Source organism: Ambystoma mexicanum, chromosome 13, assembly GCF_040938575.1.
Source record: "Ambystoma mexicanum isolate Mex_15411 chromosome 13, UKY_AmexF1_1, whole genome shotgun sequence".
Classification (NCBI taxonomy): domain Eukaryota; kingdom Metazoa; phylum Chordata; class Amphibia; order Caudata; family Ambystomatidae; genus Ambystoma; species Ambystoma mexicanum.
The window spans coordinates 341457960-341484887 of record NC_090938.1 but is presented as its reverse complement, the minus strand read 5'-3'; the positions used below and the strand labels follow the sequence as shown (position 1 = coordinate 341484887).

General features: G+C 48.1%; 1 protein-coding gene across 7 annotated transcripts in view; it reads right to left on the bottom strand.

Moving 5' to 3' along the window:
• HAUS4 (HAUS augmin like complex subunit 4) overlaps window positions 1-26928 on the bottom strand; it is an 845169-nt gene that overhangs the window by 104515 nt on the left and 713726 nt on the right. For all 7 annotated transcript variants that reach the window (XM_069633843.1, XM_069633842.1, XM_069633844.1 and 4 more), the window contains one exon: window positions 15139-15207. In XM_069633843.1, coding sequence (XP_069489944.1) covers window positions 15139-15207 — 69 coding nt within the window. The remainder of the gene's footprint in view (window positions 1-15138; window positions 15208-26928) is intronic.

Below are 26928 nucleotides of genomic sequence, written 5' to 3'. Positions count from 1 at the left end.
TTTCCACCGAAGAGAGGCAGACTTATTTCTCTAGACTGTATGCAAACCCAGATCTACTAGCAGGTACTGAGCCTGGGCAAAAAGAGAATTACCTAATCCAATCAGTGCCTTGGCCGACTACGATTGCTGAGGTCAAAAATGCCCCGATTTTACAAAATCAGGGAAAAGCTGCTGGCCCCAATTTGATCCCTGTTGACTTCTGCAAAGATGAAATCTTATATCTGGGCCCCAATTCTGCTTAAGGTTTTCAAGGATGCGAGAGAAATCCCTAAGACTTGGAGAGAGGCAACCATAGTCCCCATATATAAGAAAGGCAGAGGGGACTTCCAGAGAATTACCGCCATATCTCGTTATCAAACTGTGTCGGGAAAATATTTGGAAGAATAATTCTGACCAGACTTCAAATGCAGTTGAATGAAGCAGAGGTTATTACAGGAGCGCAAGCAGGCTTTGCACTGGTAGAGGTACCGTGGATCATTGCTTTCTTCTATTCTTATTGATTCACAAATATGTAATGCTGTCCAAAACTAAGCTTCACGCTATCTTTCTCGATCTAAAATCAGCCTTTGATGCTGTCTCATTAACTACCCTTTGGCAGGTATTAGGGGAACGTAATGTACCCAAGCCACTGGTGGATTCTATTAAACTACTATCCTCAAAATCTGAGGCATCAGTCCGCTTTGGAGTTGGGGCGGGGGGGAGCAATCAAAGCAGTCTGTAGTGAATAGAGGGGTGGACCAGGGATGTGTCCTAGCGCCTCTTCTCTTCCTACTTTTTATACAAGGCCTAATAGATGCACTAGAAATGGATGCCTAATAGATGCACTAGAAATGGATGCTCTAGACGCCCCAAGAATTGCGACCAAGAAATGGCCTACCCTTTTATATGCTGATGATGCGGTCATCCTGTCGACATCCCCTAAGGGTCTTGAGACCACATTGTCAATTTTTAAGAGCAAGTCTAGCAATCTTGGCTTGGAAATGAATGCTGCCAAAACTAAAGTTGTTGTCTTTAAGCCACCCTATATGAAGAATATTCCTCTGAAAATAATGGCAGATGGCATAAAGTTGGAACAAGTCACATTTTTTGACTTCCTGGGAATTAGGTTTCATGAGTCAGGTTGCAGGTCTGATCAACTTATTAAGGCCAAGGCTAGCCTGGGGAAGTATAGCGGTGGAATATACTCTTTTTATTCCAGTCATGGTAGTGGGGCAATTTCCCCGGCACTAGAACTATATGATAAGCAGGCCATACCAGTGGCACTTTATGGGGCAGAGCTGTGGGGTTATTCTAAAATCGGTCCCGTCATCAAGTACTGAGAATGTTTTTGAAAAAGTTACTGCTGCTACCTACAAGCGCCCGACATCCTTGGTGCTAGCACTCCTTAATGTTTGTATACAGCTGACCAGATTGCTCTGAAGGCGGTACTTTATTGGGTTAGTCTATGGTCTGTACCGGGCCTGTCAACACATCGGGAGGCTCTGAAAACCTTTATACTTTTGGAAGGGGCAAAGAGTTGTGGTTGGCTCGCCCACGTAAAGCATCTATTATACACGTGGGATGAGTGAACTCTCTGGGATAATCCACTGAATTTAATAATTCTGTTAAAATGGAGCTTAAAGCAAAGACAAGGAGGAAAGCTATGGAAAGGCTGGAAGAGAAATGGGCCTCCTTGAAGAATACTCTGGAGTTTCCACGCAGTAAAATGACGGGAAACTCGCTGAGCCTTCTGGATGAAATTCAACACACTTACGAGCACACTCTGTACGTACGAATGAGGCTGGGGATATTGCATATAGCATGGTACACCCACACATGTACAACATCAAGATCAGGGCTATGCCCACTATGTGCTTCTACTAATGAAACATTAACACATCACATGCTAATTTGCCCTATTACTATGGATTTAAGGAGAGTATTTCAAACCATTATTAGCTGTATTGGGAATGCGTGGTACGAAGGTAGCTATGCAACTTTTCTTATTTCCATAGGTTTTTATTGGAATTTGTTTATTTAACAATAATACAACTTATAACAGTGCAGATGTCCATGAGGACTAAAAAAATGAAAGAACATCGAGATGTTCTTAATAACGATACTAGACATATAATATATGATCGATAAGCAATTTAGTCACAATTTAGAGATATGGAACCAAATACTGAGGAAAGAATTGCAACAGAGAATTCTGCAAATGTATTAGATAGGGGAGACAGACCAGGAGACAGACAAAAAAAAAATACGAAAACAGAGGGGGAAGGAGGAAGGGGATGTATGTGAAGGTAATATAACAAAGTAATATAACAATCAGAGTTTCATGAATGCAATATTTGTGGTATCAGGCATAGCATATGAGTGCAGGGGAACGGCTGAGTGTGCAGAGCGTGATGGGTACCCAGAGCAGAAGAGTGCGTAAGAGCGGAAGAGTGCGTAAGAGCGGAAGAGTGCGTAAGAGCGGAAGAGTGCGTAAGAACGGAAGAGTATGTAGAGTAGATGAATGCGTAAGAACAGACTAGTGGGTAGAGCGGAGGGGTACGCAAGAGCGGGCGAGTGCCTAGAGCGGGCGAGTGCCTAGAGCGGGCGAGTGCCTAGAGCGGGCGAGTGCCTAGAGCGGGCGAGTGCCTAGAGCGGGCGAGTGCCTAGAGCGGGCGAGTGCCTAGAGCGGGCGAGTGCCTAGAGCGGGCGAGTGCCTAGAGCGGGCGAGTGCCTAGAGCGGATAAGTACGTAGAGCCGCTGAGTGCATAGAACGGACGGAACCGGTGACACATGCGGATGGAACGGGTGACGTATGCGGATGGAACGGGTGACGTATGCGGATGGAACGGGTGACGTATGCGGATGGAACGGGTGACGTATGCGGATGGAACGGGTGACGTATGCGGATGGAACGGGTGACGTATGCGGATGGAACGGGTGACGTATGTGGAAGGTACTGGTGTAATATGTGAAAGGTACGGGGAAGTATGTGGATGGTAAAGGTGAAATACATGGATGGCGTGCATAAAACAACTTAGAAATACACAGAACGGATCGGAGTACATGGAACAGACTGGAGTACGTGGAGCGAGCTGGAGTGCATGGAGCGGACTGGAGTGCATGGAGCGGACTGGAGTGCATGGAGCGGATTGGAGCGCATAGAATTGCGCGACTTACATGGAATGGTTTGGAATGCATGGAACGTTTGAAAGAGCATGTAACCCATCATATCACATCACCACGCTTACTCTTTTCTTTACACCACCATTCAACTAGAACACAGAGATACTATGACACCATTCAGTATAGCTGTTCTCATATCAACATCTGCCTCATACTCCCCATCACTCTAAACATTGCTGGTTACACCCCCCCTCCCCCCCAGCCAGGGGTTCTCCTCAGGCCTAACGCAGCCACAATTGGTCTGGATAAATCCTACCAGAACTAACACATACTCTTGATCTCTCAACCACCACACCTACCGCTAAGATTACACGAATGCCACACCAGCTGCACACATATCCGGTGCACACATGCACCTTACCTCCCTCTACTCTCTCTACTGACTTGAACTTCAGTTCCGAAGGGTGTTCAACCTACCGACGATTTCAGACCATACCAATGGTACATAAGGCGCTATATAAATGCAAAGTAACATAACATATAAGTAGATCTGTTGATACATCAAGGAAAGAAGAGTTGAATATGAATGTAAAGGTTCATGTACCAGGCGTAGTTGCATTAAAACAGTCTAGGTAGTGTATGAAAAAGCACCATTTAGCATTATACTTAGAACTAGAATTTCGATTGTTTGCCATACATAGTTCCATTCTTTGTATGTGGCAGATGTTGTTCCACCATCCCCTGACAGATAGGGAACGGAAGTCTTTCCAATTGGCTGTAATGAGTTTTAATGCAATGACGATACATAGATCATAAAGTTTGGCTGAGTCGTGTGAAAGGTTGATATTGATAGCCAGGCTACCTAAGAAGATGTTCAAAAAAGATAGTGGCTCATCCACAGAAAAAATAAGTTTAAAGTACTTCCATATATCTTGCCAAAACCTGAAAATAAAAGGGCAATTAAAAAACATTCATATGAGGCTGGAGCATAACCACAAGACTAACATTTATCTTTAGTATCAGTTTTAGATTTAGCTAGTTTTACAGTAGTAATAAACGCTCTGTGAAGGAAAAAAAATGTGTCATATTAGTGGACACAAATATATTTAATTTTAGAAAAGAGAAGGGACCATGTGCGGTCTTCAAGAGTGCAACCAAAATAATTTTCCCATCTTAGACGCACAGGAGAAACCACAGAAGTTGAGGCAAGAATACTGTAAAATTTAGAAGCTTTAATATTGGAGATCATGATAAACTGTAGCAGTCTAAAAGCATCCGGTGAGAGAATGTCATTTGAAAAATGATGGAGAGCATCAAGGCAAGAGTTGACTAGTTTGTTATAAAAATTAAAGTCCACATTGGAAATGGAGAATTGGTGTTTTAATTGTTGAAAAGAGAATAAAAGGGCCATGAACGATTTATTGAATACATCTAATGCCTTTTTCCAACCACAATCTCCGATTCAAGGTTCTAATATTGATCCCAATGTTTTTATTGTGCCAGAATGAAGGGGAGAGGCCCTTGTTAGGAGTTTTAGTAGGAGGAAAGAGAACAATTTGTAGGGCAGAAATGGAGGCTTTAATGGGATCAGAGATAGCCATGGAGGAATGATTAAATATGTAGATAAGGTCAGTAATTTCATCGGGATGAAGCAAATGTTTTTCTAAAATAGACCATGGGGGATAATCAGATGTTTTTGGGCAAGCAAACCAGCATCGGGATTGTTCCAATCGAAAAGCAGAGTGATACAGTTTAAAATTGGGGAACCTTACCCCACACATGTCATAAGGCGGTGCTTTTAGCTTGGGAATGGGACCCTTTTACTTTTACCATTACACCAGAGAAAGTTGAGTAGATTAGATGGATTTAAAAAAGGAAAGAGGCAGAGGGACAGAAAGGAACTGTAAATGATATAAAACAATAGGGGAGAGCATCATTTAAATTGCGTCAAGCCATCCCCACCATGAGAGATAAAGAGGGGACCATCTGGAAGTTAGATCCTTGAGTTTATCCAACAAAATCTGAGTATTGAGTTTGATAGTATCATGGATTGTCGAAGCAAAACAAATACCTAGATATTTGATGCCAAAGGTATCAATATAATGCTTGAGACAGTAGGGAGTTAGGGGCAAAATTTCAGACTTGTCTTTATTGAGTTTGTATGCCGATACTTGGCCAAATTGATATAGTGTGTTGAGTAAGTTAGGGAGGTGAAGTTTAGCATTCTTAATAAGAATGAGGATGTCATCGGCATAGGCTGCAATTTGAATAGGAGGAGCTCCACCTGAAATTCCAGGAATATTTTTATTGGATCTAATAAATTCTAATAATGGTTTGAGTGAGAGAATGTACAGGACTGGGGAAAGAGGACCCCCCCTGTCTGGTACCCCTAAGAAGAGGAAAGGAGGAGGAAGATTGACGGTTGATGCAGATTGAGGATTTAGGGGAAGAGTAGAGAAGTTTAACCAGGGAAATAAATGTCGCCACAACCATGCCACTCTAAGGATTGGAACATAAAGTCCGAATTGACACGGTAGAAAGCTTTCTTTGCATCTAATGCAATGGCCGCATAACCTTGTTTGTCCTTTTTATCTTTTGCCGCTAAATGAATGGCATCCAGTAACAGCCTTACATTGGAAGAAATGTTATGTCCTTTTACATAGCCAACTTGGTCTGATTTAATCAGAGCAGGGAGAGAGGATTCAATTCTATTGGCTAGAATCTTAGCAAAGATTTTACCTTCGATATTGATAAGGGATACGGGCCGATAATTACTGGGAAGTGTTGGGTCCTTATCTGCTTTAGGGAATAGTATGAGTAGGGCTTCAGAGAAGGAACCAGATGAAGATTTTTGAGATATAAAGTAGGAAAATCAGGTTTTGGGTGTGAGGGACTGAGATAGACTTTCATAAAATTCGGTGGAAAGGCCATCTGTACCGGGGGCTTTTCCCTTGCCTAAACCCCCTAATGGCTCGAGTAATCTCTAGAAGTGTAATATTATTATCTAAATGGGAAAGATCAGTTTGAGGGTATGAAGATCTATTAACATTATTGACAAATGAAACTTTATTATTATGAGGAATAGAGTTGTCAGGAGAATATAAATCTGCATAGAACTTTTTGAAGCAGTTTAGTATCTCCTTGGGGTGATTATGTGAGGTGCCCGATGAGTTCTTGATGTAGGATATAAAAAATCTTTCTTTTTCTGTTTTCAAGTAAGAGGCTGGCGCGCCTTGCTAATTTTATTGGATGTCTGGTAAATTTGTGTCTTATATTTGAGAATGGACCCTGCAGCTAGATCAGTAATCTCATTATTAATTTGGAAGCGCAAGGCCATGACCTGACTAAGATTAGCGGAGTTAGAATTGTGATAATAATTTTGCTAAGGTAAGCTGGGAATAAAAATCATCCAGATGTTTTCTACGCAATGCTTTTTTTTCCTGAAAAAGCCATAATATGGCCTCTTGGTGCAGTCTTAAACGCATCCCAATTATTCACAACAGATGTATCACAATCTTGATTGGCAGCATAGAATTGATGTGCAAATGATTGAATAGATTGGATGAACTGTGGATCTTGTAGTAGGAAGTTATTACGTTTCTCACGGGAGGAGGTCTTGTTGATATCAAAAAGATTAAAGGAGGTACATACAGGGGCGTGATCAGAGATAATGTTGGAAATCTTCCGAGTCAACAATGGAACCGGCAAGGGTTTTAATGGAGAAAATATAATGCTAGGTGTGAGAGTGTATTGTGTGGGGGGGTGAGTGGAAATTGTAGTCAATTTCAATAAGGCCAGTTTGTTAGACACCCCTATAAGGACTTGTGAGACTTGGTTGTTTTGAACTGACAAGGAACAAGTTACTTACCTGTAGCTGTTCTCCAGCGTGGGTCTGGCATGCATTCACATGCTCATGAATACAAGAATACATAGCAGTACACACATGCACAACCACGGGAGGTGGCAAGGCTCAACATTAAGCATTTCAACAACTCAACATTAAGCATCTCTTAACTCCTCACCAGGCCCACCTTCAGGCAAACAGGTTGCGCAGCACTGCCTGGCCGACTCTGGACCCCTCCCTGGAATCCTGGTCGATTCAGTAGATCTTGTGAAGGTGTGCGTCAACCTCCACGTAGCAGCCCTGCAGATGTCCAGCAGGGGCACGCCAGACAAGAACGCCGTGGTAGCAGCGATCGCTCTGGTCGAATGGGCTCTCGGACGGCCGGGCAAAGGTCTGTTTGCCAACCAGTGACAGTGCATAATGCAGCCGGAGAGCCATCTGGAAATGGAAGCCTTCGAGAGGGCCTTCCCTTGGTTCACAGGTCCAAAGTTCACAAACAGCTGTGATGTCTTCCGCAGACTCTTCGTGCGGTCCGTGTAGAACTTCAGCTCTCTAGCCACATCCAGCAAGTGCAAAGTCCTCTCAGCTGGCGACGAAGGCGACGGGAAGAAAACAGGCAACAACAAGGGCTTGTTGAGATGGAAGTCTGATGGCACCTTGGGCATGAAGGAGGGGTGCGTCCTCAGCACCACCCTCGTCTTGTGAAATGTCAGGTATGGAGGTTTACAGGAGAGGGCCTGGATCTCTGCCACTCTTCGTGCGGAGGTGATGGCCACAAGAAGCGCTGTCTTCCACGACAGGAACTTCAATGGTGCCGAATGCAGAGGCTCAAATGGCGGCCCCATGAGCCTGGTCAGCACCATGTTGAGCTCCCACGCCGGGGCCGAGGCCTTCACCGGCGGGAACAATCAGGACAGTCCTTTCATCCTTCACCAGGCGATGAGACCATAGGGATGACCGCCCGGAGTTCTGGTGTAGCAGGAGATAGCCGCCAGATGGATCTTGATGGAGGCATGTGCCAGCCCCGCCTTAGCCAGCCATAGCAAGTACGGCAGCACTTGAGTGGCCATAATCCGCAGAGTGTTAATCCTCTGCGCACGACACCAGACAGAGAACCTCTTCCATTTGTGTCCATAGCACTTGAGAGTCGAGGATGCCCTGGCTTTTGCAAGCACCTCCTTGCAGTCCGCCGGGATATCGTATCTTCCGAACTCTAGTGCTGCAGGAGCCAGGCCTGCAGGTTCAGCGACCCCGGGTCGTGGTGTAGGATGGCGCCTCCTTCCCTGGTGAGAAGATCCGCGTCCGTCGGCAGTTTGACTGGGGGGGGGGGGGGGGCGCGCTGACATGTCCAGAAGGTCCGGGAACCAAATCTGCCTCGGTCAAGTAGGTGCGACGAGCATCATCTTGCACCGTGCCCGTCTGAGTTGACTGATGAGTCGCAGCAGCAACGGGAACGGTGGGAACGCATACAGGAATAGGCCGTCCCAGGGGAAAGAGAAGGCATCGCCCATGCTCCCCGGCTGGGGAAACCTGCAGGCGAACCTCTGGCACTTGGCGTTTGTCGCAAATAGGTGGATCTGGGGATTGCCCCATCGTCGGAACAGAAGATCCACTTCATCCTGATGCAGCTCCCACTCGTGGCATGAGCGCAGCTCCCTGCTGAGTGAGTCGGCAATGGTGTTCTTGATTCCTGCCAGATGGAAGGGTACCAGAAACATCCCTTGGGCGACGGCCCAATGCCACAGATCCTGTGCTTCCTTGGATAGGGCTGGAGATCTGGTGCCCCCCTGCTTCCGGATGTAGAACATCGTGGTGGTGTTGTTGGTGAAGACCCTTACCACCTTGCCCTTGAGGGACGGGAGGAACGACCGGAGGGCCCAGAACACGGCTCAGAGCTCCAGGATATTGATGTGTAGTGACCTCTCCTCCGTGAGCCAAAGGCCTCTTCCGTGGAGATCTCCGGTGTGCACTCCCCATCCCTCCAGGGAGGCGTCCGATGTCACCATTTCCTGATGTGCCGGGGTCTGGAAGTCCATGCCCACCGCCAGATGCGCGTGGGTGCCCCACCAACGGATCACTTGGCGGAAAGTCTCGTTGAGTGAGATCCTGTCCTCGAAGCTGCCTGCCGCTTGCATCCAACGGGCGTCGAGGAAGTCCTGAAGTGGTTGCATGCGCAGTCTGCATAGATATGATATGATATATGATATATTTGTAACGCGCCTATACACAGGTGTAGGCGCACGAGGTAGATGCACGAGAACATCATGCCGAGTAGGGACTTGAGGGACCTCGCCCTGGCCACGTCCATGGTCAACAGCCGTTGTACCTTGCCCAGGATGGCCTTCGTCCTTTATTCCGACGGCAAAGCCAATTGCGCCACTGTGTCGAGCCTGGCTCCCAGGAACAGGGCGACTTGCGACGGTACCAAGTGGGATTTTGCGAAGTTGATGGAGATTCCCAGATCCGTGAGCAGTTGGACGGTCTTCGCTGAGTGATCGACGGCAAGTTCTCTTGACTTTGCTCAGATGAGCAAATCGTCCAGGTAGGGATGGACGTGGATCCCCTGTAGGCGCAGCCGTGTCGCCATTGGTGCTAAGCACTTGGTGAACACCCTGGACGCTGACTTCAATCCGAAGGGAAGGGCCTTGAACTGATAGTGTCGCCCTTGGACCACAAATCGCAGGAATTTTCGATGTCCTTTTAGTATGGGGATGTGGAAGTAGGCATCCTCCAAGTCCAGCTGCGATAGGAAGTCACCTTCCTCCAGCTGTCCCAGCACGTGCTGGAGGTTGACCATCCAGAACTTCTGGGACTTGATGTACTTGTTCAGACGACGAAGGTCCAGGATGGGTCGCCAACCGCCAGTCTTCTTCCGGACGAGTCGGAGTTTGATAATGTCATGAAGGGTTTTCCTCAGGTCACTTTCTTTTTCCCCTTCCCGTTCCGGAATCCCCAAAATTTCTAGGTTGTTCTGTCTTTCCGGGTTTTCCAGGTCATCGAGCTTGAGTTTAAAATCTTCTTCCTGTTCTAATTCTGTCATCCTCTGATCGAGCTGTGCCTCCAGGGTATCTATGGAAGCTTGGTTGTCCTCTACACCTTCATGCCTTTCTTCCATGTTGTCCAGGCATTGTGTGATCCTGTCTATTTTATCTCCTATGCTGGCCCCCATACTCTTTATTTCTCCCAATAGGGCTGCAATGTCCCCTTTTGTGGCCGCTGATTAGTTTTCTGTAGTTTCTGTGGTTGCCACGTTGAGGTCGCTAGTCCCGGTAGGCAAGGTGGTGTAAGCGAATGGGGCTAGTTTCTGTCTTATGCCTTTGGGGGGGTAGCATTGGTGATGCGAGGTGGACCCAATAAGTGTGGGCGGGACTGAGCTACTATTGGAGGTTCTGACAAGGTAGCGTTGTGTCTTCCTGCGTTCTGCTAGATAAGGCACTTAGTTCTGCTCTTCTCTGCAGGGCAGAAATGTTATTTTGGCAGGTATTTCTTTATGTACATGAGTGCCTGGAGGCAGGGACGGTTCTTCAATATCCCTTTGGCCTGTAATCATAGGGTCACACTTCTCCCCACAGCCTTTATTTCTCGTGCCTTTTGTATGGCGAGTTCCGTCCTCTCCTTACCTACCTGCACTGGGAGAAGGTGGGTTGCGAGGTCACGTTGGATGAACGTGTCAGGGGATGATTTCAGAATAATTACAGGACCTGGTTATGGTACAGGTTCTTTGCTGGGACCTTTTTACATGAGTTTAAGGTAGAATTGGAGCGTCTTTAATTAGTTGCCTGGTATTATGAGTAGCTGAAGATTGCCTGGGCTCCAAGAGTTGGTGCTGTTAGGGTGTATGGGCTTCCTCTTTCTGCACGTGGTTGGGTTGATGGCAACTGGTCTTTTGGACACTACGATTCCGCTCTGTTTGTGTTTAAAGCGGCCTGCCCCACACTTGGATTTGTGAGGCTATTGTTTCCTCATTAGCCCTTCACTCTGTTTATGGACTTCTCGTTGTCATGATGGTAGGTCTGGGTACTCTCCCCTTTGTGATGTGCTTCCAGGAGTCTAGGGGGAATTGTGGGGTAGGAGTTGTAGCAGAGAGATTTCAGTTGGGTCGACTAAATTAGTTTCAGGGTCCTCCACCTGCTCAGGCACATCTCGCTCCACAAGAGTGTGCTCCGTTTTTTCCCCCAGACTGTTTACTTTAAGTTGTAGTGGGGGCGATCGGGCACGCAGATGTGCTGAGGGCTCCTCGTGGGCCGCTGTCCTTGATCTTTATTAGGCAGGGGGAGCCTCCCATTCAGACCACATGGGCCACGGTCTTTGGTTCTCGTCGGGCGAGGGTCTTCAAATTGCACCCGCTGCGCTGTTTCGCTCAGACCACTGGCCTCAGCGGAGCTGGAGGCGGCCAGGTCCTGCTTTACAGTGCTCTTTCTGTGCACAACGCGGTTCGCGGGAGCCGGACGCTACTAGCTCTGTCACATTGCTGAACACCACGTGCCACTAACCTCAGCGGGGCCAGGGGCGGCCAGGTCCGCCTCGCAGTGAACTCCCTGCACCCAGTGGCATCCGCGGATAACAGAGGGCCGAGTGCTCTTCAGCGAGCGACACCCTCCTCTTCACGTCTCTCAGCTGCTGGACATTCCTCCGGATCCTTCACCGTTGGTGTCCGCACCAGTGCGCTGTTGCCCGTGGGCCCACAGGACTCCGTCAGCACGTGTGCGCTGTTCCAGTTTCAATTTTGCTTTGCCGGGTCTGGTGGCCGCATCTTCGGATGGCATTTTCTCTGGAATAACCTTGCCGTTTTCAACCGGAATTTTTCCCATAGAGGGGGGGGAGGGGAGGGGGGGGCTTCCGACAGCGTTCACCTGATTTTCTTTCACAGGGGTTAGAGGGGGGGGGGGGGTCCATTCGTTGGGCCTCAATCCACTTTGGGTGCCGTGGCAGCAGAGCTCACACAGAGAGCATGCTTGTCTATGCGTCCCCTGGTGGCCAGTCTTCTCCACCTTTTTAAACTTTTTTGTGGGTTATTTTGCAATCCCCATTTGTTTGCCACTAAAAGCAAAAACATCGGTTTGCGTTAGGGCCCCTACTTACCTCAATTTTTCTGACAAACCAGTAAATACATTGGTCATAGTCTGATGGACACCTTTCAGTCCATACAGGAATTTTAGAATCTTCTTTACTTTCTGTTATCCGCATTGCTAGGACGGATCTATTAAACACTACTCTACCTATATACCGTGGAGACACTTCTTGCGAAGGTGAATAAAAGCAATAGAGGGCCAACGTGCCTCAAGGAAACATGCGCTTCCTGAAATGTTTACGGAATAATAAGTAGATTGGGCACAGTCCCCCTTTTAGCCCCCTCATGCCAATTTTGTTGCAGCCAGTAAAAGACAAGTCGGAATAGTGTACCTTGTAAATACTGGGACAGCTTCCTCCTCCGTTTCCCCATTAGATAGGTGGCCCATCACCTCCTTCCTAAGGACAGGCACCCCACACAGGGAAAGGGCGTTCTTCTGTCTAGGGTTTTCGATACCTTACACATTCATTGTAGTGAAGAATCAACATTCCAAGAAATGTTCTACCTTACAAGTGTTCTTGTGTGATAGAACAGGTACCTTAGTTAACACTTAAGGTCATTTGTTAATTCAAATCAGACTCCCCGATTGTTTTGTGTAGCAGTGGACCATGCCAGGAGCATTATATGAGAATCATTTGCCTTTGCCACTCTCACCAGTAGCACAGTCAGCAGTTTATTAATTGGAATGTCTGCGATCAGCCAGTCTTACCCATAGCTCCTCTACTGAAGCCCATGTCTACCTGGAAGCAGTCAGACCAGACGACCCCTTTCCCCAAACCTCCCCCTCCATTATAGCCAATGATCCTACTGCATAAGGAATCGGCTACTAGTGGCTCAGTAATCACCAACCAGGACGACAGAACCTGCTCTGTGACATCTACCTATTAGTTAGCCCTAAAGTGAATGACGGCAACAAACAAAACTGACCTAGGGCCAAGACTCATTAGTAATACGGTGCAAGCCTCCGATTGCAATCTTGGGGCATCTACAGTGCCAGACGGGAGTACTTGGTCACCCAAGCAAATAACCACACCTATACCACAATATACATCATGTTTATTTCCACTGGCTCCACCCACATCTATGATCATTGTCCGTGTAGAAGTGGGCCACAAGGTGTCAGATTCTCTCTAGTATGCAGTTTATGAACACCAATACACAGTGTATGTACCAGACATGAACAGGGTGCAAAACAAAATATTAATTTCAGATTTTCAATCCAACAGAGCAGAAATCACTTTAGCGACTTTCTTTCCAGCACACAGAAAAGATTTGTTGCCATTAGGCCTGCTAACCACAACTTCTTTTAAGATAACACTTTACATTCTTTCTTTTAATTAGTGTTAGATACTGTTTCGCCAGTCCTTTCCTTCCTGCCCTTCAGCCTTTGTTGTACAACTTGTTTTAGAGCAACAGCTATAAACCTTAAGCCAATTGTGGAGTGTGCCTGATACATAAAGCAAGTGGGATAAAGCCCTCTCTTCCTCAAGTTGCCATATGCTGGGCAGGTCAATAAGAAATGCATATCAGACTCGACTTCTGCAGTACAAGATGGACTGAATTTAGAAGAGTCACAGGGCCATATTTGGGTTAGCTGTGCAACAGGGAAGACAGTCCATCTACATTAGATAAATAGGGCTTTTTTTGCTAGGGAACATGCATTTGAAATAGAGTTTGGGGTCTACGTTGGTTTTAAATGGCGAAGAACCTGCAAAGTGTGATAAATTAGAGGCATCAAAAATCATAGTCTTTAAATAGACGATGTCCAGTTTAGACTTGATTACCCTCACAGTATCCTCATTGACTCCAACACTTTTGGTGAGAAGATGCAACATCTCTATAGTGCACAGCAAGCTGTGCAGGCGTCTATGCAACTTCCACGATTTACCATTAGTGGACCCGGCTACATCTCTAAACATCTCATTGTAGAGACTTTGAACATTTGATTTGTTTCGGCACAGCCAAAAATAGAGGGGTCTGCTAATGCCCTTTTTTATTAAGCATATGAGAAGAAATACATTTGCAAGGTAGTCAATCTTTGGGAGGGAAATGTGAATTTTTTGTTCCAGAGGGCATTTTAGAGGAAAGCCCTGAAATAGTGTTTAAGTTGTGGCACGAGACACGACATTCGCCCCAGCAGGGCTTCACAGACACCCTGGATTGAGGACACTTTGTGGCTAACCCCAGATCTAGAAAAGGTTGGCAAGTTGAGTTTGACAAAGGAGCTGCCAGTAGAACACCAGCAGTGCTCCCCTATCCCCAGGACATTGCCCTCCAGCACAGAATATGGAAAGCGCAAATCACCCAGAAGCAGGACTCTAGCTAAAAATTGGCTCACTCAGCATTTTCTTCCTTTTTCTCATGCATTCCAGTAACTCCTGGATCTCTTCTCCAAACATCCCTTGTCTTATCAGTAGAATAGACAATGATACCACCATCTTGAATTATTGTAATCTTTATTGCATCCCCTATATATAACTTCATCCTATCGTTTGTCGGTTTTCCTCCCATTCTTAATTACTGTACATCACTCAGTTATTCTTAAGTGAGGTCATGCTTAGCAAATACTATAATAAACAAAAATTAGGGGGTCCTGCTTGTATAGAGAGCAAACAGTTAACACATCAATCTGTTGAGAGAAGAATAAGGTCCTCGAACCTCAATTTCAACTGTGTAGTTTGGACTGTGCTGTGGAGGGAATGAAAAAGTGGTGATCCCAAGTGTACAGATCTAAAACGCAACCTCAGAAAAGGTATCTCAGTGGACAGTTTGCTCCAAACGAAGTAAAAAAAAAGTAGAATACCATGTTAGTGGGAGACCACCAGCTACAAAAAGGGCTCAAATGAGCTAAAATGTTAATGGATGTCACGCTTTGTAAGCAATACTTGTACATCCTAGACTTGTCAAACACAATTTGGCACTCAAAGAGGGAGTTCATAAAGGAAAGGCAGACCAGTAAAACTCAAATGCCTCTGGGGCACAAAGATGAAGTCCTACAGTGTACCTGGGATACACTGAGGCAGCATCAGGAGTCGTAGGGCATGCACAAATGCATGACGTCCTGCAAAGAGACAGATAAGCTCACACTGGTTAAGCATTAGATATTGTGTCACAACCTTACCGGATCATTTTGTGTACCTCCAACTTTGGTAATGTGTAGGTGTCGACTAAAATTTGAAGCTCCTCTATTCTGGAAAAAAGAAAGGGTTGTTAGCACCAGGGAAGACATTAATTGGCAGTGCTTACAATATAAAGTGTCCAAAAATCAACAGATGCAATACTCAAAATTATTTTCCATAGTTTAATGTCCTCAAAGAACAAGAGTGGCCATTTGAAAACAAAATGCTGTTTTCACCTGGGAAAAGTGTGATGAGAAATAGAGATGGTTGTCTTCAGGTAAAAAAGGAATATATTCCATGATAGCTGTTCGGAATGTTTTTTCACAGCCTTCTGGCGAGGGATGCAAAACCATCTTACCTAAAGAAAGTTTCCAACAAAAAGGCAAGATCAAACTATCTAAAAGATGTAGCCATGGCTAAGCAGTTATGCTTAACTCGAGAGAGGAGTCAGGCTGGTAATGATGTACAGTTGTTCCCAATAGTTACCCCTATAGAACACAACACACTGGGATACTGAAAAATATACATGTTATTATAGAAATTGCATATATTATATCTATACGCTCAAATTAGTACTTTGGGTTACATATAACACATTAGTGACACAGTGCATGCATAAAAAAACCAAGGGCCATAGCGCACCCCTACCCACCCGTAAAATGTATGCCCACCACCTGGTGGTGGGCACAATAAATATACGGCTACAAGCCGGACAGAAAAGTAAATCCTAGACAAGAATAAACATACATTTACAATTTATAATTGGAACCTCAAAATGCTACACAGACAACTAAATTCCAACAATTCTAGTGTATAGTAGCACGCACGATACAAATGTACAACATATTACATATAGCACCTAGAGTAATAAAAGGGCAGTAACATTTTGGCAACCAGGCCTAGAGCGCCACCAAAAGTTAGTAAACAAATGCTCTTACAAGATTCATATTACACTGTGTGATGAATCCGGAGATGTCATTCCTTTCCTGGGGAAAGTCTCTCCCCAGGTGGCCAGGGAAATGATATGATATGGTATTTATAACACGCCTATACACAAATGTTTCAAGGCAAAACTAGGCAAGGGAGGGGGAACAGAGGGAAGACAAAGCCAACGATGTTACTAGGCCAGGTGACATTGAGATTGCGCAAGTACAAGGGAAGGGGGAAAGTGCGGGGTGCGGAAAGGCAAAAGCTACCCAACTCTCCTGGGGGTGGCTATTTGAGGGAGGACCACAAGGGGGGAGATGATTCTCGGGGGACGATGTAGATATTACCGGATCAGATATGGAATTCCCCCATTTCCTTAATACTCAAGGACGCCTCTTCAAAACCTCAAGCCCTTAAGGCTTACTCTAATGTGGCATTTAAACATCCTGGAAGAAACCATAGTAAAACTCTTTAGAGCTGGGGCCCAATAGACTTAACATCTTATGGGCAGTTGACATGACCTGTAATGACATTGAACGTGCTTTTTTGCACTAAAAAATTCACGTGCAGCTGGTCCTGACAGACATGATCACTAATGTAATGCTCAAAAAACATTTGAAGGATTGGTCTTGCTTTATTGAAAGGCTGTTTCGACATATTGCCTATTCTTTTTTTAAAAAACTCTTTTTTATTAGTGGTCACACAAAGATACATGGCACTCCCCAGCCCGCACCACACATATACAAACAAATTATTGACATTATGATCATGATATTTATATATCATCACAGGCCAAATTACATAGATATGTTCTGATTGGGCCCCATATGTCCTTAGGTCTACAAACTGTGGGTCGGGTCACAACATATTGTTCCTCCGATTCATTCACATATGTTAGTTTGCGAAGGAATTGACCAATGCCGAGTGGGCTCACACTTTTCCATTTCAATAGAATACATTTTTTAGCAACAGCACATGCAACATTGAACAATCTTCTAACTTTCTCTGAACATTTGCCTATGTCTCCAAAAAGGTATTTTTGGGGCTTCAGGTCTGGGGGAATTTGTGTGATCTCTTCCAACATTTCGGTGACCTCCCTCCAAAAGTTCTGCACCTCCCGGCATTCCCAGTACATATGGTAGTCTCCAGCCTGTGGCATATTACATTTGGGGCATGCATCCGACGCACCTGTAGTGAATTTCGCTATTTTAATAGGGGTGTAATGTAGTCTATTAAGAATCTTAAATTGAATCAGCCGCAGGCCCGTGTTTAGGGATATTCTTTTAGTCAGTGAGCAATATCTGTTCCATTTCTCGTCTTCGATGGGCATCTGTAGATCCCTTTCCCATGTGTCTTTTATTTGATTAGTAGTGGGGGTATGGGTCTGTACTGCCGTATATAATTTAGAAATTCCCAAGCCCCCCGCAGCAGTCACCATCTGTAAACATGGGTGTGGCTGAGGTTTGTCTAGGAACAGCGGCCATTTCTTTTGAAATGCTGACCGCATGCGGTAATATTGAAGTGTTCCAAGTTGTCCGCCACCAAATGCTCTTACTATGTCCTCCAGGGACACACATTTGGCATTTATGAACATATCCCCAATTTTCATTTCCATGTTGGGGGTCCCAGGCCTCCTGAATTGCGCTGTCATGTGTGGGGGGTATACCTGGATAGTTCCAGAGAGGTACCTCGGATTATAGGGCGTTTCTATTTGCAACCTTCTGCATATGGCCTCCCAAGCCTTAACCGTAAAGCTGACGGGGTTGTACTCACATGTGTCTCTGTATTGCGTTACAAAGAGGACTGATTGTATATTTGTGGGGTGTGTAGTGAATTCCTCTATCAGTGCATGGGGTGTCTCCTGTGTGGTATTCCATTATTTTGCAAATTGTGCTTGTGCCACATGAAAATATAGTTCAAAGTCAGGAGCCGCTATACGCCCGTGGAGTATGACTCAGCCATCTTCTCCCAGCTAATCCTAGTGGTTTTCCCATTCCAGAGGAAGGTCACCACTATGGAACAGAGCTTAGTAAAGAAGGTCCTTCCAGGCCATATGGGAATGTTGCCAAACAGATAAAGAAGCTTAGGAAGGATTATCATTTTGAGAACCGCCACCCTGCCATGTAGAGATATTGGCAACCGCCCCCACATCTGGAGTTTCGTGATGATGGTCTGTAGTGTGGTCTCAGTTGTCCTGGTATAGCATGTTCCTATCCCTGGATACCAGAATCCCCTGGTATCTAATGTGTCGGTCAGACCATTTAAGTCCATGCAACACTTCGGGGCACTCAGTGGAAGGTGGAAGTGAGAATATTTCGGACTTGGCTCTGTTCACAGTGTATCCCGAGTAGGCCGCAAAGTTCTGTATTTCCACCATTATGGGTGCTATATTAATTTCGGGTTCACGGATGTACAATAGCGTACCATCAGCGTATAGTGAGATTAATTGGATGGACCCTTTTATATTTATGCCCTCGTCCGTGTGTCTCAGCCTCACCGCAGCTGCCATCGGTTCTATAGTTAATACAAAAAACAGGGGCGAGAATGGACAGCGCTGTCTGGTGCCCCTGCTCAACATGAACAGGTCCGATATGGTCCTATTAGTCAGGACTCGTGCCCTGGGTTTGGTGTATAATAGTTTCACATACCTAATAAAGTTAGGGCCAATCCCAATGCCTCAAGCAACGCAACAAGGTAGACCCAGGACACAAAATGAAAGGCGTTATCTGCGTCTAAAGATATTGCAGCCGCTCTTCTCTTGGGGTCTATCTGTGCTATCAACCCAAAGAGTCTTCAGAGATTTAGGGATGTGGACCTGGCAGGGATGAACCCATTTTGATCGGGATGGACCAGACCGGGGACTGCCGGCAAAAGTCTATTGGCCATCACTTTTGCAAATATTTTGGAGTCAGTGTTTATGAGTGACAGGGGTCTGTAGGACGACATATCCTGTGGTGGTGGTCGTGGCTTGGGGAGCACCGTGATCACCGCTTCTCTCAGTGATGGTGGCAGTACATTGCACTCAAGGGATTCCTCCCATAACTGCAGAAGCACCGGGACAACCTCTTCTCGGAATTCTTTATAAAATTCTGCCCCTATCCCATCAGATCCAGGTGCCTTTCCTGATAACATTTTAATAGCTTCAGTGACCTCTTCTGCCGATATCGGCTGATCTAGCGCTGCGCGCTCAGCCTCTGGGAGTTGGGGTAGGCTAAGGGTCGCAAGATAGTCCTGGATGTCTGCAGCAGACTTTTTATCTTGATTAGAATATAATTTGTTATAAAATTTGACAAATTATTTATCTCATCTTCCCCTAAAAGTACCTCCCCCTGTTCTGTCTCTATACTAGTAATTTGGTTAGATTATTACACTTGAGCAGATTAGAGAGTGTCCTGCCAGCTTTGTTACCTTCGCCATATCTACGTGCCCGCATGGGTTCCGCCGCGTATTGCACCTCCCTAGCGGCCAGTTTATCAAATTTTTGCAGATGTGTGTGTATGTCCGCCAATAGGTCCCTGTTATGTGTCCGGGTGTAGTCTCCCTCCAGCACACCCAATTTACTTTCAATATCTACTAGTTCAGCGCACACAGCCCTTAACAAGCCAACAGATTTGGACAGCAGTACTCCTCTGACCCATACTTTAAAAGATTCCCACACAGTAGAGCATTTGTTTACCGTTCCCACATTTTTGGTGAAAAACTCTGCTATCTCCGTATGTAGTGTTTCCACCACTCCAGGGTCTTCCAGCATTCTGCCCGGCATTCTCCACCTCACAGCAGGACATGGGGCATTCTGAATCCTTAATTCTATCAGCACTGGGGAATGGTCTGAAAACGTACGGGGCAAGATTTCACACTTCAGCAACTTAGAGGACATAACCGATGTAACAAACCAATAGTCTATCCTGGACTCAGAGTCGTGGACCGACGAGTAGAACAAGTTACTTTCTTACCTGGTAACGTTCTTTCGATGGGATGGTCCGACGACGTATTCCATATCTATGACATGTAATCACCACAGCTGTGCTGCTTCGGAAACTTTTTTCGGCGTCTGCGTCCTGCGTCGATGACGTCGATGCGCCGTCGTCGAAGACCTCCTCCGACGTCCGACGTGATAAGTAGGACGCACGACGCCCGTAGCCTCAGTTGTAGTTTTTTCCCCCAGAACGTGTGACACTAGCCAACTGCCAGTCAGACACAAAGCCTTTCGGAACGTAAGCTCTAATCGCAAAGAAATTCTGCAGCGGGGAAGGCAGGGCGGGAGCGATATGGAATACGTCGTCGGACCATCCCATCGAAAGAACGTTACCAGGTAAGAAAGTAACTTGTTCTTCGAGGGGATTGGGTCCTCCGACGTATTCCATATCTATGACAGACTCCCAAAGCAGTACAAAGCAAGGAGGAGGGAAAGAATTTAGAATCAAAATTTAGAATAGCCAATCAAATAGAGCAAAGGACCGCCTTGCCAAAGGCCAGATCATGTGCTCGGATGGAATCAAGGGAATAGTGACGTACAAATGTATGTACTGAAGCCCAGGTGGCTGCATCACAGATGTTGCGAATAGGAACACCCCTCTGCAGGGCAGTAGATGCAGCATTACCCCTGGTAGAATGGGCCCGCAAGCCAGCCGGTGGGTCCTTACCCGCCAAGCGGTAGCACTCCGAGATGGCCAAAATAATCCAGCGAGACAAAGTCTGTTTCGTCACAGCTTGCCCTAAACGCTTTCCAGCGTAACCAATAAAGAGCTGATCATCCACTCTGACCCGGGACATGCGTGAAACATAAAAGCTTAAAGCTCTCCAAGGATCAAGCCTATGGAGCCTCTCCTCTTCCTTACCAGGATGCGGAGGAGGATAGAATGCCGGAAGAACAACCTTCTGGGCCAAATGAAATTCCGTCACTACCTTCGGAAGAAAAGAAGGACGAATTCTAAGGACAACCCTGTCCTTGTGAAATACAGTGAAGGGTGGCTTAACTGAAAGTGCCTGTAACTCACTCACTCTGCGAGCGGAAGTAACCGCAACTAAAAACTCAGTTTTCAGAGTTAACAGCCTCAAAGGGAAAGAATGTAAAGGCTCAAACGGAGCACCCATAAGAAACTTAAGAACAAGGTTTAAATCCCAACCGGGCACCAGGAAAGGTGACGGAGGGAACACATTAGTGAGCCCTTTCAGAAACTGTGAAATTAAAGGGATTTTAAAGTAAGAACACTCTTCAGACGAGCGCTTAAAGATGGACAGCGCCGCCAGGTAACCTTTAATGGTACCTACTTGCAAGCCCCTGTGGGCCAAAGAAAGTAAAAAGGACAGAACCATGGGGATGTCACATGCAAAAGGATCCACATTCTGAACTCGGCACCAGTCGCAGAACTTACGCCAACGGTACAGAGACTTTGTTGCTGGCCTTCGGGCCGAAAGCAACACCTCCATCACGTCTTCAGGGAGGTCCCAATCCTTATACCTGAACCTTTTTTAGAAGCCAAGCGTGAAGGTTGAGGGATCTGACCTCTGGATGGAGAACCTGACCCTCCCCTCCCGTGAGAGCAGATCGTCTCGGTAGGGAAGACGACGCTGAGGGCAGATGGACAAGTCGAGAAGGTCCGGGTACCACGTCCTCCGAGCCCATGCCGGAGCAATGAGGATCATCCGGGAACCGAACTTCCGTAACCTCCGCAGCATTTGCGGGATGACGGGGACTGGAGGAAACGCGTACAGCAGTGGGAACGACCACTCCACCACAAACGCGTCTCCTAAGGCTCCTTTTGGAGGAAATTCCCGCGAGCAAAACCTTTCGCACTTCCGGTTGACACTGGAGGCGAAGAGATCCACTTGAGGGGTCCCCCAAAGGGCGAAGATCTCCAGGAGAATCTCCTGAGCCAACTCCCACTCGTGAGAGATCGTGCTCTGCCTGCTCAGAGCGTCCGCCGTCACGTTTTCGTCTCCGGCCAGATGAACTGCCGAGATCGAAACTTCCTGCTGGATGGCCCAGAACTCGGGCTGCATCGCCTCCCTGCACAGAGGAAGTGACCCTGCGCCCCCCCTTTTTGTTGAGGTAGTGCATGGCCACTGTGTTGTCCGTCAGGATCAGGACACTCTTTCCTCGCACAGTCGGCAGAAAAGCCTTCAGGGCTAGCCTGACGGCCCTCAGCTCCAACAGATTGATATGGAGTCTGGACTCCGACGGAGACCAACGACCGCTGACTGTCAGCCCGTTGGCATGAGCTCCCCAACCCGTGAGGGATGCATCCGTCACGATCGTCACCTCGGGCCAGGGAAGCCAAAAAGGAGCCCCCTTCATCAAGTTGCCTTCGACGGCCCACCACAGAAGGTCCCGGGCGACCGAGGGCGGCACCTGAACCGGGTCCGACATCCTGCCGGAGGACTGCGACCATTGCGTCTTGAGCGCCCACTGCAAAGATCTCATCCGCAGGCGAGCCTCTGGCACCAGAAGAATGCAGGATGCCATGAGGCCGAGCAGCCTCAAGAACTCGAACGCTGGGAGCGTCTGGGCATGCTGAAACTTGTGCACCATCTGCTGAATGTGAAGAGCCCTCACCTGGGGAGGAAAACACTGCCCCAGGGAAGTGTCGAGCACTGCTCCGATGTACTGGAGCCGCTGTGTTGGCGTCAAATGGGACTTCTTTAAATTGAGGGAGAAGCCCAGCCTGTGAAGGGAGTGGCAGGTGACGGACAGATGATCCAGGACTTGCTCGGGAGAGCTCCCCCTGATCAACCAATCGTCCAGCTAGGGGTAGACGTGAATCCCCCCTTGCCTGAGATGCGCTGCCACCACCACCATGAGCTTGGTGAAAACCCTTGGGGCGGAGGTCAATCCGAACGGCAGGACCCGAAACTGAAAGTGCGAGTCGCCAACCGCGAACCTCAGGTACTTCTTGTGCTTGGGATGGATCGGCACATGGAAGTAAGCATCCTTGAGGTCGAGTGACACCAACCAGTCCTGAAGCTGAAAGGCCTGGAGGACTTGAGAGAGAGTAACCATCTTGAACCTGTCCTTCCTGAGGAGTTTGTTCAAACCGCGCAAGTCCATGATGGGTCTCAATCCCCCGTCTTTCTTCGAAATCAAAAAATAAGGGGAATACCATCCCTTGTTCCACTCCGCTACAGGCACCAGTTCTATGGCGCCTTTCTCCAGCAGGGCTTGAGTTTCCTGCGCAAGGAGCGGATCCGGACTCTGCAAAGAGAGGTTCCCCGTTGGATTGTCGCGAGGCCTGTGCCGAAAGGGAAGACAGTAGCCATGGGTTATGATCTCCAGAACCCACACATCTGAAGTCATGGCTTGCCACTCTACAAGATGCTGCGCCAGCCTTCCTCCAACCGGCGAACCATGGGACATGGCCTCATGACTGAGTGGGAGCGGCCGCGGCGTTACCTGAGGGCAAAGAGGCAACTGCCCGAGCGGCCTTGGCACCACGGGTACCCTGTCGTCCACCTCTGGTACCCCTGCGTTGGCCTCTTTGACTGCCAGCTCCTCTCACTTTACTGAAGGACGAGTAATAGCGAAAGGAACCACCCCTCCACTGCTGTCTAGGACGAAAAGGCAGAGGTTGGCGAACTGCAGCGCCCAACGACTTCGCTGCAGCTTTCGAGGTCTGCAACCTCTCAAGGCTCTCGTCAGCCTTGCTGCCAAAAAGGTGTTCACCGTCAAAGGGCATGTTGAGGAGCTGAGACTGCACATCAGGAGCAAACCCCGACTTCCGCAACCACGCAAACCTGCGTATCACGGTGCTCGCCGCCATGGACCTACTGACGCATTCAGCTAAGTCCAAACCCGACTGAACGGACTCACATGGCATCCTTACCATCCTGGACCATAGCAAGGAAACCATCCCGTTCGTCCCCTTCGGGAACATGTTCAGCCGCTAACGCAACACAGTTCCACAGAGTGTGTGTGAAACGAGACAAGGCACAAATGGAGTTGGCCGCCTGAAGCGCCATACCACCAGAAGAAAACACTTTCTTCGCCCAGCCATCAAAACGTTTGTCGTCCCTATCAGGAGAGATGGTAGGGTAAGACGGCTGCTTTGCCGGGGCCGTGGCCGCCTGCACCACCAAACTCTCCGGAGTAGGGTGCCTGGTCAAGTAGCAGGGGTCGCTACTGGCTGGATGGTATTTTCGCGACAAGGATCTGCCCACCGCCGGGAGACTCTCCGGAGCAGTCCAAGCCACCGCCACCCTTCTCTGTAAAGCCATATGGAACGGCAGTACCGGATCAGTTGGGGGACCAACATCAAGGATGTCCGTCAGATCATCCTGCACAAACTCCCCTGGGGGAGCAGACCATCCCAAGTACTCGGAAACCCTAGCCATAAGGCGCCGGTACGAGGAATCGGCATGAGAGCCAGGCTCAGGCCTACAAAACTCCACCTCCGGGGAGGTGTCCAGTCCACTGGCATCATGCAGTGACTGTCTCAAATCGTCAAACTGACTATGGCCCGAGACAATTTCATCTGGAACCTGACTAGGAACCAGGCCATCAGAATCCTCATCCGCCTCTGAAATATAGTCCAGGTGGCGAAAAAAAAGGCACCCGAGAGTGCTTGCTCTTAACGAGAGCCTTACTAGGGGGTTCTCCCGTGCCACGGGGTAGCTCCGAGACGAAAGGCGTCGAGCAAATCGGCGCCGGCGTCGAAAGAACCGGCATCGGTGCCGAGAGGATCGGCGTCGAGGAAATCAGCGTCGACGTCAGATGCAGCGCCTCCAGCATCGGCGGCGTCGACACAGCCCTCGAAGCCGGAGCCCCGAGCGTGTCCCTCGACGACCTGAGTGTCGACGGCTTCGACGACTTCCTCGGAGCCAGAGCCTCGAGAAAGCCTGTCGACGCCCTGGACGCCTCAGACGTCGATGTCTTCCTCGAAGACCTCACAGGTGCATGTGGTCTCGAACGCGTCGAGGACCGGGACCTGGAACGGGTACGTCGAGAACGAGTCTCCTTGCCTGAACGGGACCTCTCCCGTGACTCGTGCCGACCACTCTTGCGAGCGGTGTCTCTCGACCTCTCACGACCGACCCCACTCGGGGCGCGGCCGGCTTAGTACCCTGCGACTCAAGAATCGCCAGCATTTTCTAACCGAAGGAAGCCCATTCCTCCAGCGTTGCATGGCTGGTGGGGTAAGCGACGTGCCGGGCAGAGTCCTCCGAAGAGGACCTGGAAGACGACCGGTGTCGGCGCTTCCGAGAATGCCTCGAAGAGGCTGAGGAGTGGCGAGACCGACTCCTAGAAGGAGACCCACGAGACTTCCGACGATGACGTGGAGAGTCACCCCTCGAATCATCCGTCGAAAGCCCCGCAGACTTCGCCTTCCTGGGCTTGGACACCCGACCTACCGACAACAACTTCTTACGTTCGCGTAAGGCTTTGGACGTGAGCGACTGGCAGTCGATACAGTCATCCGTGTCGTGGGCCTCCCCGAGGCACCAGAGGCAGGCGTCGTGCGAGTCCATCACCAACATCTTGGCCCACACTCCCCGCACTTCTTAAAACCCGGACGCGGGGTCGAAGACGAAGTAGAAGACATCTTCACACGAAGGATTTTCACAAAACGAACAGGTTCGAAGAACCGAGAAGAACAGAACTCTAAAGAGTCGAGGCGTGAACCGAGAATCACGAAGCAACATGTTCGCGGAAAAAACGGAACTGAGGCTACGGGCGTCATGCGTCCTACTTATCACATCGGATGACGTCGGAGGAGGTCCTCGACGACGGCGCATCGACGCAGGACGCAGAAAAAAGTTTCCGAAGCAGCACAGCTGTGGTGATTACATGTCATAGATATGGAATACGTCGGATGACCCAATCCCCTCGAAATATGTATATCTCCTGTCCCCAGGGTGCATTATACGCCAGGCATGCACCATTGACAATTGACCAAGGGTGCTGCCCAGGGTGGAGGAAGTTTTACTAGGGGTTCTACTGACCCTGGAGGACCTATCCAAAACAGGGTCCAGCACCACGTTAAGGTCTCCTCCCCATAACACATTAGAGAAACCACAGGCTGTGATCATCTGATACATATTTACATAGAAAGCAGGGTCATCTATATTTGGCCCATGGGTATTCACCACCAGCAGTTGTTGACCAGCGAGTTTGCCCCATATGACCACATATCTACCATGTCCATCCACCTTATGGCTGTCGGGCCGAAATCCCAAGTTAGGGTGTATAAGAGTAATTAACCCCCTGGCCTGAGTCGAATAATCCGTATAGAAACGCTGGACACCCCACTTGAGCATTATGTGTAGATTGGTGCTACCCATTGTATGAGTCTCTTGTAACATCAGGATCTGGGGGCCATGTCTGGCAATATAATTAGCAATTTTCTTGACTTTCGCCGGTTTATTCAGACCCCTTACATTCCATGTAAGCAATTTTATTTGCATCCCGTCACCAGCATTGTATGATAGCAAATCTTCAAAACGCCATGACCAACTAGACTGTGCACTCTATGCAAGCCGACCAGCGCCGCTCCCAATGCAACCACTTTTTGAACAAACAACAGGTAACCATAGCCAAGCTATAACCAGGGTGACATCCTACGGTGACCAAAACTTCTACCATCAGCAACCACACTCCCCTCCCCCTCCCCCTCCCCTCCCCCTCCCCTTCCCCTTCCCCTTCCTCCCACATCCTCTCCCTCAACTTGATGACATATCCCAATTAACTGCTGGAGCATTCCAGGGGTGGGCATGTCGCTACACATGACTGCCTATTTGGCCCCAGCTCTCCAGTAAAAAAACTTAGATGGAGCCGCCCAGAACATTTTCCAACTTATCAGATTTTCATACGGCCGGCAGCCATATCAATATGCAAACGCCCCCCCCCCCCACATGTCGTCTAGTCTTCCGGC